A 15,669-nucleotide genomic window follows, 5' to 3' on the forward strand; every position below is an offset into this window, starting at 1 on the left:
TGAAAAGAATTAGGCTATTAAATAAATTGTCTGAAATCGGATGCACTGAAAAGCAGCACTTTACCCTGTGTGACAAATGCATCTGAGTGTGACTAAATTTTGCTGGGGGGGGGGGGGGGTAGAGAGAAAATTTTGTGTCCACCCACTTTGGGTTCAGGCCCACCCAGAATTGGCAGTCTGGCTATGCCACTGTTGTGAGCCCTCCTAGAACAGAGAAATATCCAGTGTACCTGAATGTAACTCACCTTGAGCTACTACTGAAAAAGGTGTGAGCAAAATCTAAATAAATAAATGTGGTTAAAATACATTGGGTGACAGGTAATATGTACACTCTGGAAGAAAGGCAAAGAGAAGGAATATGATAGAGATGCTTAAATACCTTCATGGCATTAATGTACAGGAGGTGAATGTTTTTCAAATTGTAGGAGTGGATCACTGAACACCAGGGGTGTAGCCACGGGTGGGCCTGGGTGGGCCCAGGCCCACCCAGTTTTGGTTCAGGCCCACCCAGCAGTGGAGGCAGCGGAGCGGAGGGAGCAGGCTGAGCTCCGATCCCGCATCTGCCTTCCCTAGCCCGCCACTGCCCCGCCCCCGCCGTACCTTTAAATATTACAGTTTTGCTGGAATCGCGGGCAGCCGGCATTGAAGATATTGGCAGGCTTACGCCGGTTCTAGCAGCGCTTCCCTCTTCCCTCGTTGCAAGTCGGATGATGGCTCCGCCCTCATAGATACAGGAAATACGTCAGAAGAGGGCGGAGCCATCATCCGACTTGCAACGAGGGAAGAGGGAAGCGCTGCTAGAACCGGCGTAAGCCTGCCAATATCTTCAATGCCGGCTACCCGCGACTCCAGCAAAACTGTAATATTTAAAGGTACGGCGGGGGGGGGGGGAGGAGGAAGGAAACAGGGCAGACGGGAGAGGAGGGTTGCTGGACATGGTGGAAGGGAAGAGGAGGGTTGCTGGATGTAGGGAAAGGGAGAGGAGGGTTGCTGGACATGGTGGAAGAAGGGGAGAGGAGGGTTGCTGGATGGAGGGAAGGGGAGAGGAGGGTTGCTGGACATGGTGGAAGAAGGGGAGAGGAGGGTTGCTGGATGGAGGGAAGGGGAGAGGAGGTTTGCTGGACATGGTGGAAGAAGGGGAGAGGAGGGTTGCTGGATGGAGGGAAGGGGAGAGGAGGGTTGCTGGACATGGAGGGGGAGGGAGGTGTGAGGAAGGAGATGAGATAACAGAAAAGGAAGAGAGTAGAAAAACTGCACATGGATGAAGAAAATAGGCAAAAGCTGGATCCACTGGACAGTCAAGTTTGCGGAGGATCCAGCTTTTACTTACGGATGTAGGACAAGAAATGAAGAAGAAAGGCGGAAAGTAAACAAATAAATGGAAAGGAAGCCCTGGAAACGGAGTTAAGAGGACAGATAGGAGCAGAATCGGATACTGGGCCAGCATGATCAGAAAAACAGTCACCAGACAACAAAGGTAGAAAAAAAATCATTTTATTTTCATTATAGTGTTTGGAATATGTCCACTTTGAGAATCAGGTGCTCAACATTAAAAGTTTATATTTATTTACTTATTTATGGCATTTTATCCCACATTAAACATGAATTAAATTGGAACCTGGGATCATTTAATTTTTTTTTTCCTGGAGACAGTAATGCATTGCCCCCCACCCCCAGGCTCTCTCCCCGGCTATAGCCAGCTCTGCAATTTTGAGGGGAGGTGCACAGGTGGATGGGGGGGGGGTGCAGAGGTGGACCAGGGAGAGAGCCTATTGTTAAACATTTACCAGCACACCACTGTCTAGTGCCCACCCATCCAACCTGTTGGCCCACCCAAAAATTGACTTCTGGCTACGCCACTGCTGAACACTGGATACTACTGGACCAACAGAACAACCTCAAGCTCTGTGCATACTGATGGACTTTACTTTGTGCATACTACCTCTGCTTCTGCCTTTTTGGGCATATTCCATACTTGAATGTATTGGACATTTAAGTTCTCTTGTACTGTGCCTTAACCACAACTTGTCGAAGGAAAACTCTGGTATGAAAGGGCATAGGATTAAGTTAAGAAGTCATAGGCTCAGGAGTTATACAAGTAAATATCTTTTAACAGAAAGGGTGGTGGATGCGTGGAATAGCCTCCCAGTGGAGGTCTTAGAGACAAGGACTGTGTCTGAATTTAAGAAAGCATGGAACAGGCACATGGGATCTCAGGGAAAGGAGGAAATAGTGGTTAACTGAGGATCGACAGACTGGATGGTCCATTCGCCCTTATCTGCCGTCATATTTATATGTTTCTATAAATGTTGATGCCTTATTTATAGAATTACCCCCATAATGCGGATATTCAGTGCTATCTGGTTAACTTTAACCCATTAAGTCACACGAAGAGGACTAACGGGCTCATTTTCAAAAGAGATGGACGTCCATCTTTCGACATAAATCAAAACATGGACGTCCATCTCCCAGGGATGTCCAAATCGGTATAATCGAAACCCGATTTTGGATGTCTCCAACTGCAGTCCGTCAGAAGGACGTCCAGATCTCAAGGGGGTGTGCCAGGGGTATGTTCAAGACGGAACTTGGGTGTTCCTCATACATGGACATCTTTAAGTGATAATGGAACAAAACAAAGATGTCCAAGACTAAAACTTAGATGTTTTGAGCTAGACCTGTTTTTATAAAAAAAAAATTAGCTGCAGTGGGAATTAAACCCACTTCCTCAGGATCAAAGTCTGCTGCACTAACCACTAGGCTACTCCTGTACTCCACACAAGAGGTGCCCAAAATGATGAGATGACCACTGGAGGGACTTGGGGATCACCTCCCCTTCCTCCCCCAAATCACAAAACATTTTTGCAAACAGCACTTTCAAAAGGAAAAGATAGACCTTTTTTTTTTTAGAAACTGACCTTTCCTGTTCTTATTTTGGACATTTTACAAAAAAGTCCCAATTCAGACTTAGATGTCATATCCAAAAATGCCCCTTGTGCATTTGACTTGCCCAAAGTCACAAGGAGCAGCAGTTTGAATTGAACCCATGTTGCCAGGATCAAAGCCCGCTGCACTAACCATTAAGCCACTCATCCTCTGTTTTGGTTGTCTTGCATTTGGATGTCTTTGTGTTCACAAATGGCCAAAAGTCAAAGACGTCCAAATCTATGGACGTCCAAATTTAAGGACGTCCTTGGATTTGTACATCTTTGATGGTATTTTCAAAATGAAAGATGGACGTCCATCTTTTTTCGAAAATACAGGTTTCCCCGCCTCTGGATTTGGACGTTTTATAAAGACGTCCAAATCCAAATTTAGACATTTCTTTCGAAAATGCCCCTCTAAGTTTACTAGATAAGATATGTCTAGTTAACTTTAATCTGCATTATTCAGTGGCACTGAATTAACCAGACATGTTTCAAATAATCTGATTAAAGTTACCTGCATATCTTATATACTTACTGTCAAAATGCTGACCGCTCTGGGTAGAATTTGACATGTCTGGACACTGTCATTGAATATCCAGGGCCATGCCAGCATGTACTGGCCACTGGAGCTTATGCAGGTCCCAGCTGATATTAAGCCAGGGTCCATATAAGACCTCATTGGAAAAGTTTGATAAAATATTGCTGAAAATAATCTTTATGGTTTCATTTGTGTTTACAGGTGGTAGAGACAGATACCGAACCAGCCCATATCGTTCTGAATGACAACAGCAGAGAGCTGAAAATCCTAATTAGTGCAAATGTCAATTATGCCCAGTTTATGTGCAAAATAGAAAACGTACAATTCAAGGACACTCTACTCTTCCAGAGCAGAACATACAAGTAAGTAACAAAATTGTAAAAGAAAAAACTCTAGAGGTTGAAATCAGAGTCAACACAAGACTACTAGAGATTAGTTCACGGACCACGGTTAAAGGTGGTATTGGAGCAAGGCCACAGTGTATTAATGTGTAATAAACCTGTGCAATGAAAACTTCAGAAGCAAGAATCAGATGCAAGACAAAACATAGGATGAACAGAGACCAATCAAGTCATAGCAAGAGTATGTAAATAAGAAAAGAAAAATTTTGCAGACAACCAGAGTCGAGACAGAATATGCACATTAGTATAAAGGACAAAATATCAATGGAAATAATGGGTATAGTAAAAATGAAAGTTCATAGGACTTTTAATATTTTTTACATTAACCAATGATGTGGCAAATATAAAACTGAAGATTAAGATATAGTACATGGAGTATATTCCAGATACTTTGTATCCACAGGTCTGCAAGCTTATTTTTAAAAGGAAATTCCCTATGGCATTATCCTTTGAAAATTTGAGGGCTAGGAGGGAACAGAAGTACTTTTCTACACACATACATTGCAGATACATAATACGCATTGAAAAGTACACATGGATATTTTAAAATTAAATCCCTCTGTCTGCTTTACCCTCCAAGCTCCAGCCTCAACCGTAGCTCCACCCTTTTATGTTGCAGCTAAAAAAGCATGTCTGCTAACATACAGTACACACACTTATAGAAGGTAATTTTATAGTTCAGCACATGTATAAATAGTATGTGTATATTTTATCTTCTGCAGACAATATTTCAAAATGAAAGAATGTGCATACATATTTTTGAAAATTACTCCAAAAAAACATGTGGGCCTAATATTCAAAAATATTTTTGTGGTCAGGGGTTATGTTGACTGCATAAACCTTATTTTAAACAAAGTAGATGCATAGCAGGCAAAACCTGTGTGGGTGATACAGATTAGTTTTATCTGTTCACAATGCTGTAGCAAAGTATATGGATAGATGTTATTTATTTATGTTTTTAAGGAAATCTTTATATACTGCCTTAAACTAGCAGGTAGATCTAGGCAGTGTACAATAAAAACGCAAATAATAAGCAAAAAGAAAAGAACTACAATTGTTGACAGGAAAGTGCATTCATTCCACAAAGTTAAGCAAACATAAAGGAAGGTTGCAAGAGTGGTAATGGGAATAACAGAATAGTTTACTGTTTATTTTATTTTGTTACATTTGTACCCTGTGCTTTCCCACTCATGGCAGGCTCAATGTGGCAATGGAGGGTTAAGTGACTTGCCCAGAGTCACAAGCTGCCTGTGCCTGAAGTGGGAATTGAACTCAGTTCATCAGGACCAAAGGCCACTACCCCAACCACTAGGCCACTCCTCCACTCTGTTTAGGGAGGAGAGGGAGGGAGGTAAAATAGCAATGGACAAAGGGAAAGAGAGTCAAGCCTTCAGCAGTAAACATCTCATGGGATATTATAGGCCTATTGGAAAAGCCAAGTCTTTATATCTGATTACATTTTTTAAAGGAAGATTCAGCTCTAATTTCATGAGGGAGGGAGTTCCAGTGGAGTGGAGCAGCAAAATAAAATGCACAATGCCTGGTTGTTTCAAGAGTAGTTTGTTTAGGATTAGGAGGAACTAACCAAAAATCATTTATACATCAAAGAAGACGCGTTGGAGAGTAGGGAATAGTGAGATTAGATAAGTATTGCGAAGAACGTATATGAAAAGCTTCAAAGGTAATGGTCAGCAATTTATGAATGATTCTTAGGCCAATAGGGAGCCAATGATGTTTCTGGAGTAAGGGGGAGACATGATCAAATTTCTTAGCATGACAAAGTAGTCTGATAGCAGTGTTTTCTAATATTTGAAGTCATTTAAGTACATAGCATGGGGAACCTAAATAAATGATATTGCCATAATCTAATCTAGAAATTAATAATGACAGGATGAATGAGTAAAATGCATTAAAATCCAAGTACTTCTTAGTTTACTCCTTCGTTCGTCTAGTAGCGCTATAGAAATGATAAGTAGTAGTAGTAGTAACTAAGGGGGTCTTTTACTAAAGTTTAGCTTGAGTTATCTGCAGCAGGGCCCATAGGAATAAAATGGGCCCTGTTGCAAATAACTTGAGCTAAGCTTTAGTAAAAGACCCCCTACGTGCAGCTGTCTGAGAATTAAAAAAAAAAAACAACCCAAAACAAAACGGTTTTACATACATTAGATACTTGTGGTAAAAATGTTAAATGGAAATCTAAAATAACACCTAAATAATGAAAGGAAGAAACTGGAATGATGGGAGTTTCAAACAAGTTTATAGCTGCAGTTGGACTCGAGCTTCCTCCTGTGAACCAATAGGTTACTGTTTTTTCTTTATTTAAAGCCATCTTGGATCCAAAAGCCATTTCTGAACTGTGGAAAGGGGGAATATGAACTGGTTGGGAATAGCAGTAGGATATCATCTGCATAAAAATGAAAGGAAATACCATAGGATTGAATGAGAGCAGCAAGAGGGCTAAGGAAAATGTTAAAAAGAAGGGATGAAAGAACAGAACCCTGGGGAATACCGCAAGTCAGCAGCCGAGGGGTGGCTTTGGAAGAAGAGGTAACCATCTGGTAGGTACGATTTGAAAGAAAGGAAGTAAATCAGGAAAAGACGGAACCTGATATCCCTAGTGTAGCAAGTTGCGACAATAAGAGTGAATGATTGACCAAAGGCGGATGATAGATCTTGAGAACTACCAGAACTATATTGTGTTTATTCAAATGTGAGTGTATTTCACTTAGAAGTGCTGCAAGGACAGTTTAGTGCTGGCATAGGGCCTAAAGCCCGATTGTCTTGGGTGAAAGATCAAGGTTTTGTCAATGAATGCCGATAATTGGACATAAAATACCTTTTCCAGTATTTTAGATAAAAAGTAAAGATTTGACACTGGATAGTAGTTGGCAGGGACCTGAAAGTCAAGCGAGGACTTTTTATTTTATTTTTCAATTTGTTTATTGAGTTTCAAATATACATAACAATATTACATTGCCCCTAAACATCTTAATCTTATCAAGAAACTCATCTACCACTACCTAAAACACAAGTAAACTAGCTAAATGAAAGCATTACTTATACTACTATAGTCCATTCCATGTTTTGCCATAGGTTACTTGCGTCTTGGCCGTTTGTTGTCCTTCCTGCTAACCTAGAAAACCCCCCCTCCCTATCCCCTTCCCCCTCCCATTCCTACATCTAACCCTGCCCACCCCCGCCCAGGGAAAGTCTCTCTGAGAATTCACTTCTCATGTCCAAATGTCCAGTTTACATATTTAGGATGCGCCCTCTGCCCCCTGAGGGGATGGTCTGCCAAAATGGCGTCCAGATCTTATGGAAGTCTTTCTCCGTAAATTTCCGGTCCCCTTCACCGTCTGCCATTTTCTTTTCGAATCTCATGTATTCTATCATCAGGCATCGCAACTGCTGCAATGTTGGCACTTTATTTGTAATCCATTCAGTGACAATCAACTTTTTCCCTACCAGCGTAGCCCTATGAGTAAAGCTTTTGAAGCCCCTAGGGACAGGACACACTAATATCGGCCGCCCGAACAACGCCTGGGGACCGTTCTTCCAAGTTGCCCCCCACATCTTGGATGTTGACTGTGTGAGGGAGTTCCAGAATCTTTGGATGCCAGGGCACATCCAGAACATATGGCCAAGTGTCGCTCCCCCTGCTCCACATTTGGGGCAAGCGCCATCTGGAGAAATTCCCATATGGAATGCCCGTCTTGGGGGGATATATGTTCTCATTACTAATCTGTATTCCATTTCACTGTACATGACCATCTTGGATGAGTTGTGTATCTTGTATATAAACTCCTGCATGTCTCTTGATGTCAATTTTGTGCCCAAGTCTTTGTTCCATTTCTTGGATAAAGTCTCATAATCAGGTTCTACCACCATATCTCTGAGGTGTCGATGGTGCATTGTCAGAGATACTCTGTCCTGAGATTGTAGGGAATAGGCTGACGATAATTCTTCCTGCACATCCTCCGTAAGACACTCCCATGGCAGACTTTTAATATAATGTCTCAACTGCCAGTAGTGGAAGCGATCCGCTGAATGGAGGGAAAATTGTGTCTGCAGGTCCTCAAATGATCTTGGTTGCCCTTCTGCAGTTAAAGCTTGGTATAGATACACAAGGCCTTTATCCTTCCACCTGCGGAAAACTCCATGGATAGTACCTGGCGGAAAGGCCAGATTATCACAAATAGCCAAAAAGGGAGTGACCTTACTTTTGAAATGGTGATATCCGCAGACCCATCTCCACACTGCTCGCGCTGTTGGCAATATGTGTGATTGTTGCAAGATCTGGGGGACGGGTCCCCCTCCCATGTGCAGCAGGCAACTGAAGTGCACTCCTTGAGTTAAAGTCGTCTCCAATGGAGTGTCCGAGAAATCTGAGGTTGCTCTATACCAGTCCGAGATATGTCGCATGCCACTGGCTATGGTGAGGTATCTCATACTTAGCAGGCCCAGACCCCCAAATTCTCGTGGGATTTGTAATATTGCAATTGAAAGTCTGGCTTTGCGCCCTCTCCACAGGAATCTTTGTATAAGTTTATTTAGACGTTTTTCATCTGCTTGCTTGAGAAAAAGTGGGAGGGTCTGAAACGTGTACATCCATTTGGGCGCAATCAGCATGTTATAAGCTGCGATACGACCCATTAAGGACAATGGAAAATTCTCCCAGAGCCGTAGTCTAGTGCGGGTTGTCTCAAACAAAGGTTCCACATTCTCCTGATACAATCGCGTCAAGTTCTGCGGGATGGTGGTACCCAGGTATCTTATCTTGTCATCTGCCCTTGTCAGAGGGCTGTCCACTCCCGACTGCGCTTTATCAGGGTATACTTCCATGACCAAGGACTTCTTGATGTTTAGGGTGAATCCCGAGAGTTCACCAAATTCCTGTATGAGCTGCAACAGATGATTTAGGGAATCTATTGGGCGCACGGTCGCAATCAGCAAGTCATCTGCAAATGCTAGAGTTTTAATGACTGCGCTCCCCACCCCCACCCCAGGAATTTTGTCTGTTTTCTTTAAAGCTCTCAGTAAGGGTTCTAGGGATAGTATGAACAGGGCCGGGGACATAGGGCAGCCCTGTCTGGTACCTCTGGCAATTTCGAAAAGCTGGGCACTCACTCCATTCACTAGCACTAAAGCTTTCGGCTCCGTGTACAGAGCAGCTATCGCGTTGTAAAACCAACCCCCGACGCCCATATATCGCAAGACTGCAAACAGGTATCTCCACCCCACCTGATCAAATGCCTTCTCGGCATCCAGGGCATAAAGAGAGGCTGGTGTTTCAGATATTTGAGCTGTTGCCATAGCTAATAATAGTCTGCGAACATTCCTGGCTGCCTGCCTAGACCGAACAAACCCCACTTCCTCCTCTCCAATTACCCTTGGTAATATCTTAGCTAACCGGTTGGAGAGGATCTTCGCCAACATCTTTAGGTCTACGTTAATCAGGGAAATGGGTCTGTAGGAATCTGCCTGATCGGCTGGTTTCCCGGGTTTTTGGATCAATGTAATGGATGCTGTGTTTTCATGTTTAGGGAACCGGCCACTATCAACCACCTGTTCATAGAAAGCACTGATCACCGGGATGAAGGAGGTGGGCAGAGCCCTGTAAAATTCTGCAGGAAACCCATCTGGTCCGGGCGCAGAACCCATGGGCAGTGATTTTATTACCTCCTGTATTTCTTTGGCCTCTAAGGGTGCCTCCAATTCCTCTTGTTCCCCCTCAGTCAATTTTGGCATCCCTACCTCATCCAGGAATTTTTTAACCTGCTCTTCATCTGGGTCTCTACCTGCTTTGTATAAAGAAGCAAAGAATCTGGTGAGGATCCGAGCTATTTCTTCACTCTTATTTTGAATATGCCCCTGCTCGTCTCTGAGTGTCAATATTGGACGACGGGGGCCCCATGCAGTGAATAATTGCGCTAGCATCTTTCCTGATCTGTTTCCATACCTGCGGAATTTGTATTGCTGGGAGGCTAGGTATTTTTGCCCTCTCTCATGTATTAACGCGTTAAGCGTTACTTGAATAGCTTTCAACTGCTCTCTTGTTTCTGCAGTCGGCTGCCTAATGTGTTGGGCCTTTGCTTTTCGTAAATCTTGCTCCAGTCTCACTATGGCTATTGTCTGTTTTTTGTTTTTGGCATGTACATAAGCGATTATCTCACCTCTTATAACTGCCTTGGCAGCGCTCCACAGCAATTCAGGTTGACCCAAGTGCTCTCTATTATTTTGAAGGTAATCTTCCCACTTTTGTCTAAGAAATTCTCGGAATTCACTACTTTGTGAAAGATAGCCTGGGAATCACCAACTGCGGGCTTGTTGGTAAAAATTTGGTACCTCCATGTCAATCCAGATCAACGAATGGTCTGTTATCGCCTCCGGTCCAATCTTAGAAGCTAGAACCCAGGGGAAGGCCGGTTGGGTAATAAAGATATAATCTATTCTGGAATACGTTCCATGGGCCCTAGACAGATGGGTGTAATCGCATTCCCCTGGGTGCAAACATCGCCATGTGTCAATAAGGTTAAGGGCTCTTTGAAAGTAAGAGAGTGCATGCGCTTTGGGCCCCCTTCTTGAAGCTACTCCTGGGTTGGAGCAATCCTCGCCAGGATCCATCACCAAATTGAAGTCTCCCATCACTAAGAGATGAGCAGACTTATAGAGGAGGCACGCCCGCACTAAATTTGGGTAAAACTTTGGGTCAAATGTATTGGGTCCATATATCCCCAATATTAACAGTTCTCTTTGATGCACCCATAGCCGTATCATAATATAACGCCCATTTGGATCCGCTTCTACCACCTCTGACTTTGTGGCCAGCCCCCTGCGAATCAACACTGCCACTCCAGCTTTGCGATCCCCTGACGACACAGCATGGACTTCTCCCACCCACTGCCTCTTTAATTTATTATGTTCCTCAGGTGTGAGTCTGGTCTCCTGAAGGCAACCTATGTCGACCTTATGGCGCTTAAGGCTTGCCAGAATTTTTGTCCGCTTGATCGGGGTGGAGACACCTCCCACATTCCAGGAGGCGAACCTTATAGACCTAATATTAAGGTTTTCCTACGGGTGTATGTACTCCAGCGCTTCTTAACTGTTTCCTCCTCGGACGCCCAGCCTCGCCCAAGGGTATATTGTTTCTCATACCCTCCCAGCTCCCCCCTTTCAGCAAAGGGCACATCTCTTCCACACGACCTACTCTGGGCATTACCAGTGAGTTCCCTATTCTTATGATCTTCATTTCCTTCTGACAGCCAAGTCTTTCCCTTTCCCTATCCCTATCCCTCTCCCCCCAGTCTCCATTCTATCCCCCTCTGATGTCTATCGGGAGAACAGTGGGATCAATGAAGTGAGGTCTCCCCCTCCCCCATCAATGTTATTTTAATTCCCCCATACCTTCAATGGAAAGTGACAAATTCACCCTCTACCTCACTTGAGCTTGCTTTGATGGCTATTAGGGTCCAAATTAAGATTTAAGTTCTCAGCCATCCAGTCTTGCGCTTCTTTTGGAGAGTAAAAGGCATGCCATTTGCTCTGATGATTGATCCACAGAGTGGCCGGATATGTTAACATGAATTTTTGACTGGAGTCTGCCAGCTTTTGGCACACTCTCCCGTAGGCCCGCCGTCTCTCTTGTAAGGCCAATGAGTAGTCCTGAAAAATCTTGACGGACGATCCCTCAAAAGTCAGCGAGTCTCATTTCATTCGCGCTCCTCTCAAAATTTCCACTTTATGAACAAAATTGTGAACTTTTACCATAACCGCTCTAGGCCATGGGTCGGTGTTGTTCTTCCTACCAACTCGGTGGGCACGTTCCAGGCATACAGCTCCGATACTATCCATCAGCGCAAATTCCGCCTGCAGCCATTTTTCTAATCTGCTAGATAGTGAACGATCTGGCACTGTTTCTGGGACGCCTATTATACGGAGATTGTCTCTCCTAGATCGATTCTCGAGGTTGTCCAGTAACTGTGATTGTTTCCGCACTGTCCGTTTTAAGTCTTCGAGTTCTGCTGCCCTTCCGGCCTGCTCGTCTTCAGCGGCAGACACTCGCTGTTCTAATTCTCCTGTGCGTCTTGTCGTGTCCGCCAAAAGGTTTTCCACTGCAGCTAGCTGACTTGAAGGTTGCTGTAGGTCTGGTTGTAGGGCTAATTTCACAGCCTCCGCTAGCTGCTGAAGTTGCGGGGGGGAAAACATCGCCGCCTGCCCGTCCAGCGAAGGGCCCGCCGCCATCTTGGGATCCGAAACGCGGGACTTGTCCGCCTCTTTTTTCCCAGTTTTTGGTGGCATTTTAGGCTCCAATCTTGTGACAAATTGGTCCATGCACTCGCGGATCCTTCTTATTGAACTTGTTCGGTATCAGGAGTCGGGTCGGCACTTACGAGCGATGTGGGGGAGGGTTCGGCCTAAGAGAAGAGCTTCTCTGCTTCCGCTCCTCTCAGCACATCACGTGATCCCCCAAGCGAGGACTTTTTAAGGATAGGACAGGTAATAGTAGATTTCCAAAGGTTGGGTATTGACCAGAAGAAAGACTATGATTTATTATTTATTATTTATTTATTCATTGGAATTATTATTGATTAAGGTCAACACTTTGGGAAGCAGTTGTAAGGTGTCAATCTGAAGCCACAGCGATGGAAGAGGATCAAGTAAGGATATAGTAATATGCATGGTTGAAAGTATCTTTGAAAGAGAATATAAGGTCTGAAGTTGGAAAGAAGACCATAAGAATATTCCAAATGCTGGGAGAATTGACAAAGCCAGGTGGAGAGGTGTTAAAACAAACGGGGCTGCAGGATTAGTGGAAGGGGGGAGGACATGATAGGAAAAGAGTTTACTAGATTCTGCATCTTGGTGGTAAAGTACTGAAAGAATTTCCGCAGGTGGGGCTGCATGAGTCATTAATAGTTGGGAGAGATGTCAAGTTTTGAAAGATTGAAAATAATTCCCTAGTTGGATTAGTTGCTTTCTTAATGCAATCTGGGTAAAGTTTTGCCTTAGCCATTTTCAACATATAATTATAGGTACTAAGTTCAGACCTAAAATATAAAAGAGCAAAAGTTAATCTAGCCTTTTTCCATTTACGTACTGGCTGATGTAACCGGTGCTTTTGTTGGTGCAGTCCCACATGGTACCAAGGCTTCCTATTAAGAGAGCTAGAAGCCTTTGACAGTGTAAGAGGAGCAATCTTTTCAAGGCTAGTGGAGAGTACCGAATTTTAAATGCTTGCTTGTGCATCTAAGCTCAACTGTTCTTAATCCAATGGGAAAGAGAACATGGAGGAAGGTAGCGAGGACATATCAATCCGAGACAAGTGTCTGGTCCATTTCTGAGCAATTGACGGTGCAGGGGAAGGAAGGGATAGGAGGACGTAGAACTGAATAAGCATATGGTCAGACCATGGGACCACAGTAGAAAAGATAGACAGTGGTTTAGTCATAGAATCTGACAGAGAACAGACTAGATTGAGTGTATGACCACCTTGGTAGGTTAGAAATGGAACCCATTGAGTAAAGTTCAAATCTGAGAGTAGATTCAGAAAAGTTACCATATGCTGGGAGCCTGACAGCCATATCAAGAGAGCAGGGAGACTGAATTGTTGTCTGGATAACTTTTCTCTTTAAGTTAGGCCAGTGAAATAGCAGGCTTAACTCAGATTGATAATTGGAAGTGCCAGCTGCTACATAAATGTATATTCAGTGGGACTGCTTAATAGGGATAATGCCGCTGAAGGGAGAATATTGAAGACACTGTACTATCAAACGAAGGTTCCACTCTGAGCAGATAGACCTATGAGGAGGTTTCAACTGGTTAACTCTTCTAAGAAACCAGATAACAGCTGGATGAGCCCCCAAAGAGAAATTTTGGATGCTACCACTACCATGACCTTGGAGAATGTCCTTGTGCTGTTGAGAGACCGTAGAGCATGGCTTTGAATTGGTAGAGAGACCTGAGAATAAAAAAAAAAAACGCAAGAAAGCATTGATAAGGCAGTAAAATCAGGATGTGGAAGTAAGCCTCTTTGAGGTCTAAAGATGTTAGAAATTCTCCTGATTGAACAGATGTTATCACAGAATGCAGAGTTTCCAGTCTGAAGTGTAGCACTTTTAGTGCCCTTTCGACATGCTTGAGATCTAGAACTGGATGGTAAGAACCTCTTTTTTGGGAACCACAAAGCAAATGGAGTACCTGCTGGTTCCCAATTCGCTTGTTGGAATAGGTTGAACTGCACCTAAGTGAAGCAGAGATTGCATGGTTTCCCAAACTGCTAGGAGAGACACACTCTGGCTGAATAGGATCCACAAATGTTATCCTGCAGGCATAGGGCAGCCACTTCAAAGATGATCTTTTAAGAAGCTTCTAATTTACAGTTGAGGACATCTTTAAGAGTGGTACCTCCTTCCACTGGAATAGTAGTTTTCATAGTGACCATGTTTGCAGTAATTGGATTAAGTGGAAATAGCCCGAGGTGAAACATGGATTCGTGCCAGCATGTACTCCCCAGCATGACTTAAGTTAAGTGCAATGAATATACACACTTGTTTTATAAAATTATATTAAGTTAAGGAAGATTTAAAGATAAAAACAAAAAAAAAGACATTTTGAAATGGATTTGAAAAAGCATGGCTCAGTGATGATATAATGTGATGACCTTGTGACAGTCTTTGCAGCAAGATCACTTCCGATTGTCCTTTACCTTCATATAAAATAAATTGTTTGAATTTTGATAGATAGCGTAATATGAGCTTTCTAGAACTGCCATTTATATGTATATGCAATATATATGTGTAAATGCATCTATTTCCACATGTAGATGCTTTTAAAATGTCCCTCATAAGCTGTATTTTCACATAAGCATGTATAATTTTCATATCCTGTGCTCTGAAAACAGGTGCAAAGGTCCACAGGTAATTTCTATGCACTGCAATTTTCAAAGTGACAATATGCTTATAAGTTCCTTTGAAATTTAGTGCAAAGTTTCTGAGTGAAAAATACCCAGATTTTGAAAATTGTCCTCAAAATAATTTGGGTTGCTTCTAGTTAATGGAAATGTTTCTTTTGTTGGTACATGTTCTTTAAGCAGAAGACCTTTGTGTTGCATAGGTACAAAGTCGCAAATACTGGGACTGTACAGCTAGAATTCTCATGGAAAGTGACTGTGGTGGACAGTAAGACATTTGGTGGCCCTCAGGAATTCATACAGTCCAGTTTGAAAGGTAAATCAAAAATCTCCTGTCTCAGCATTCTTCATCAACTTAAAGATAAAGTGAAACCAGCTTCCCTCTGTGTTCCCATGTCTCATCTTTTATATTTCACTAACAGTCTTTTCAGGGGCCCTTTTATTAAGCCACGTAGGTGCCTACTTGTGCCCAACGTTCACCAATTCAGAACTACCACATGGCCCGGGCGGTTATTTCATTTTTTTATGTGCGCCCATTGCGCATGCCGGAAATGTATTTTATTTTCCAGTGCATAGTGCTAACCAAGCGGTAATCGGCATTGTGTGCGTGCTGACGATTACCGCCCAGTTAATGTGTGAGACCTTACCGCTAAGTGAATAGGTGGCGGTAAGGTCTCAGGCCCAAAATGGACGTACACCAATTTTCATTTTGACGCACGTCCATTTTTGGCCAAAGAAAACCATTTTTTGCAAGTGCGCTGAAAAATGGACCTGCGCGTGTCCAATGCACACGTCTACACCAGCGCAGGCCACTTTTCAGCGCACCTTATTAAAAGGACCCCTAATTTTTTCTTTACTATTGTTATTATTCCAAAAAGAACAACACATGATAGAGTG

At 43.3% G+C, this 15,669-nt stretch overlaps 1 protein-coding gene across 1 annotated transcript in view; it reads left to right on the top strand.

Moving 5' to 3' along the window:
• Window positions 1-15,669, top strand: part of HYDIN (HYDIN axonemal central pair apparatus protein) — a 2,443,906-nt gene that overhangs the window by 2,100,781 nt on the left and 327,456 nt on the right. The window contains exons 90-91 of the mRNA XM_030205004.1: window positions 3,664-3,824; window positions 14,976-15,088. Coding sequence (XP_030060864.1) covers window positions 3,664-3,824; window positions 14,976-15,088 — 274 coding nt within the window. The remainder of the gene's footprint in view (window positions 1-3,663; window positions 3,825-14,975; window positions 15,089-15,669) is intronic.

This window comes from Microcaecilia unicolor, chromosome 5 (assembly GCF_901765095.1).
Source record: "Microcaecilia unicolor chromosome 5, aMicUni1.1, whole genome shotgun sequence".
NCBI lineage: Eukaryota > Metazoa > Chordata > Amphibia > Gymnophiona > Siphonopidae > Microcaecilia > Microcaecilia unicolor.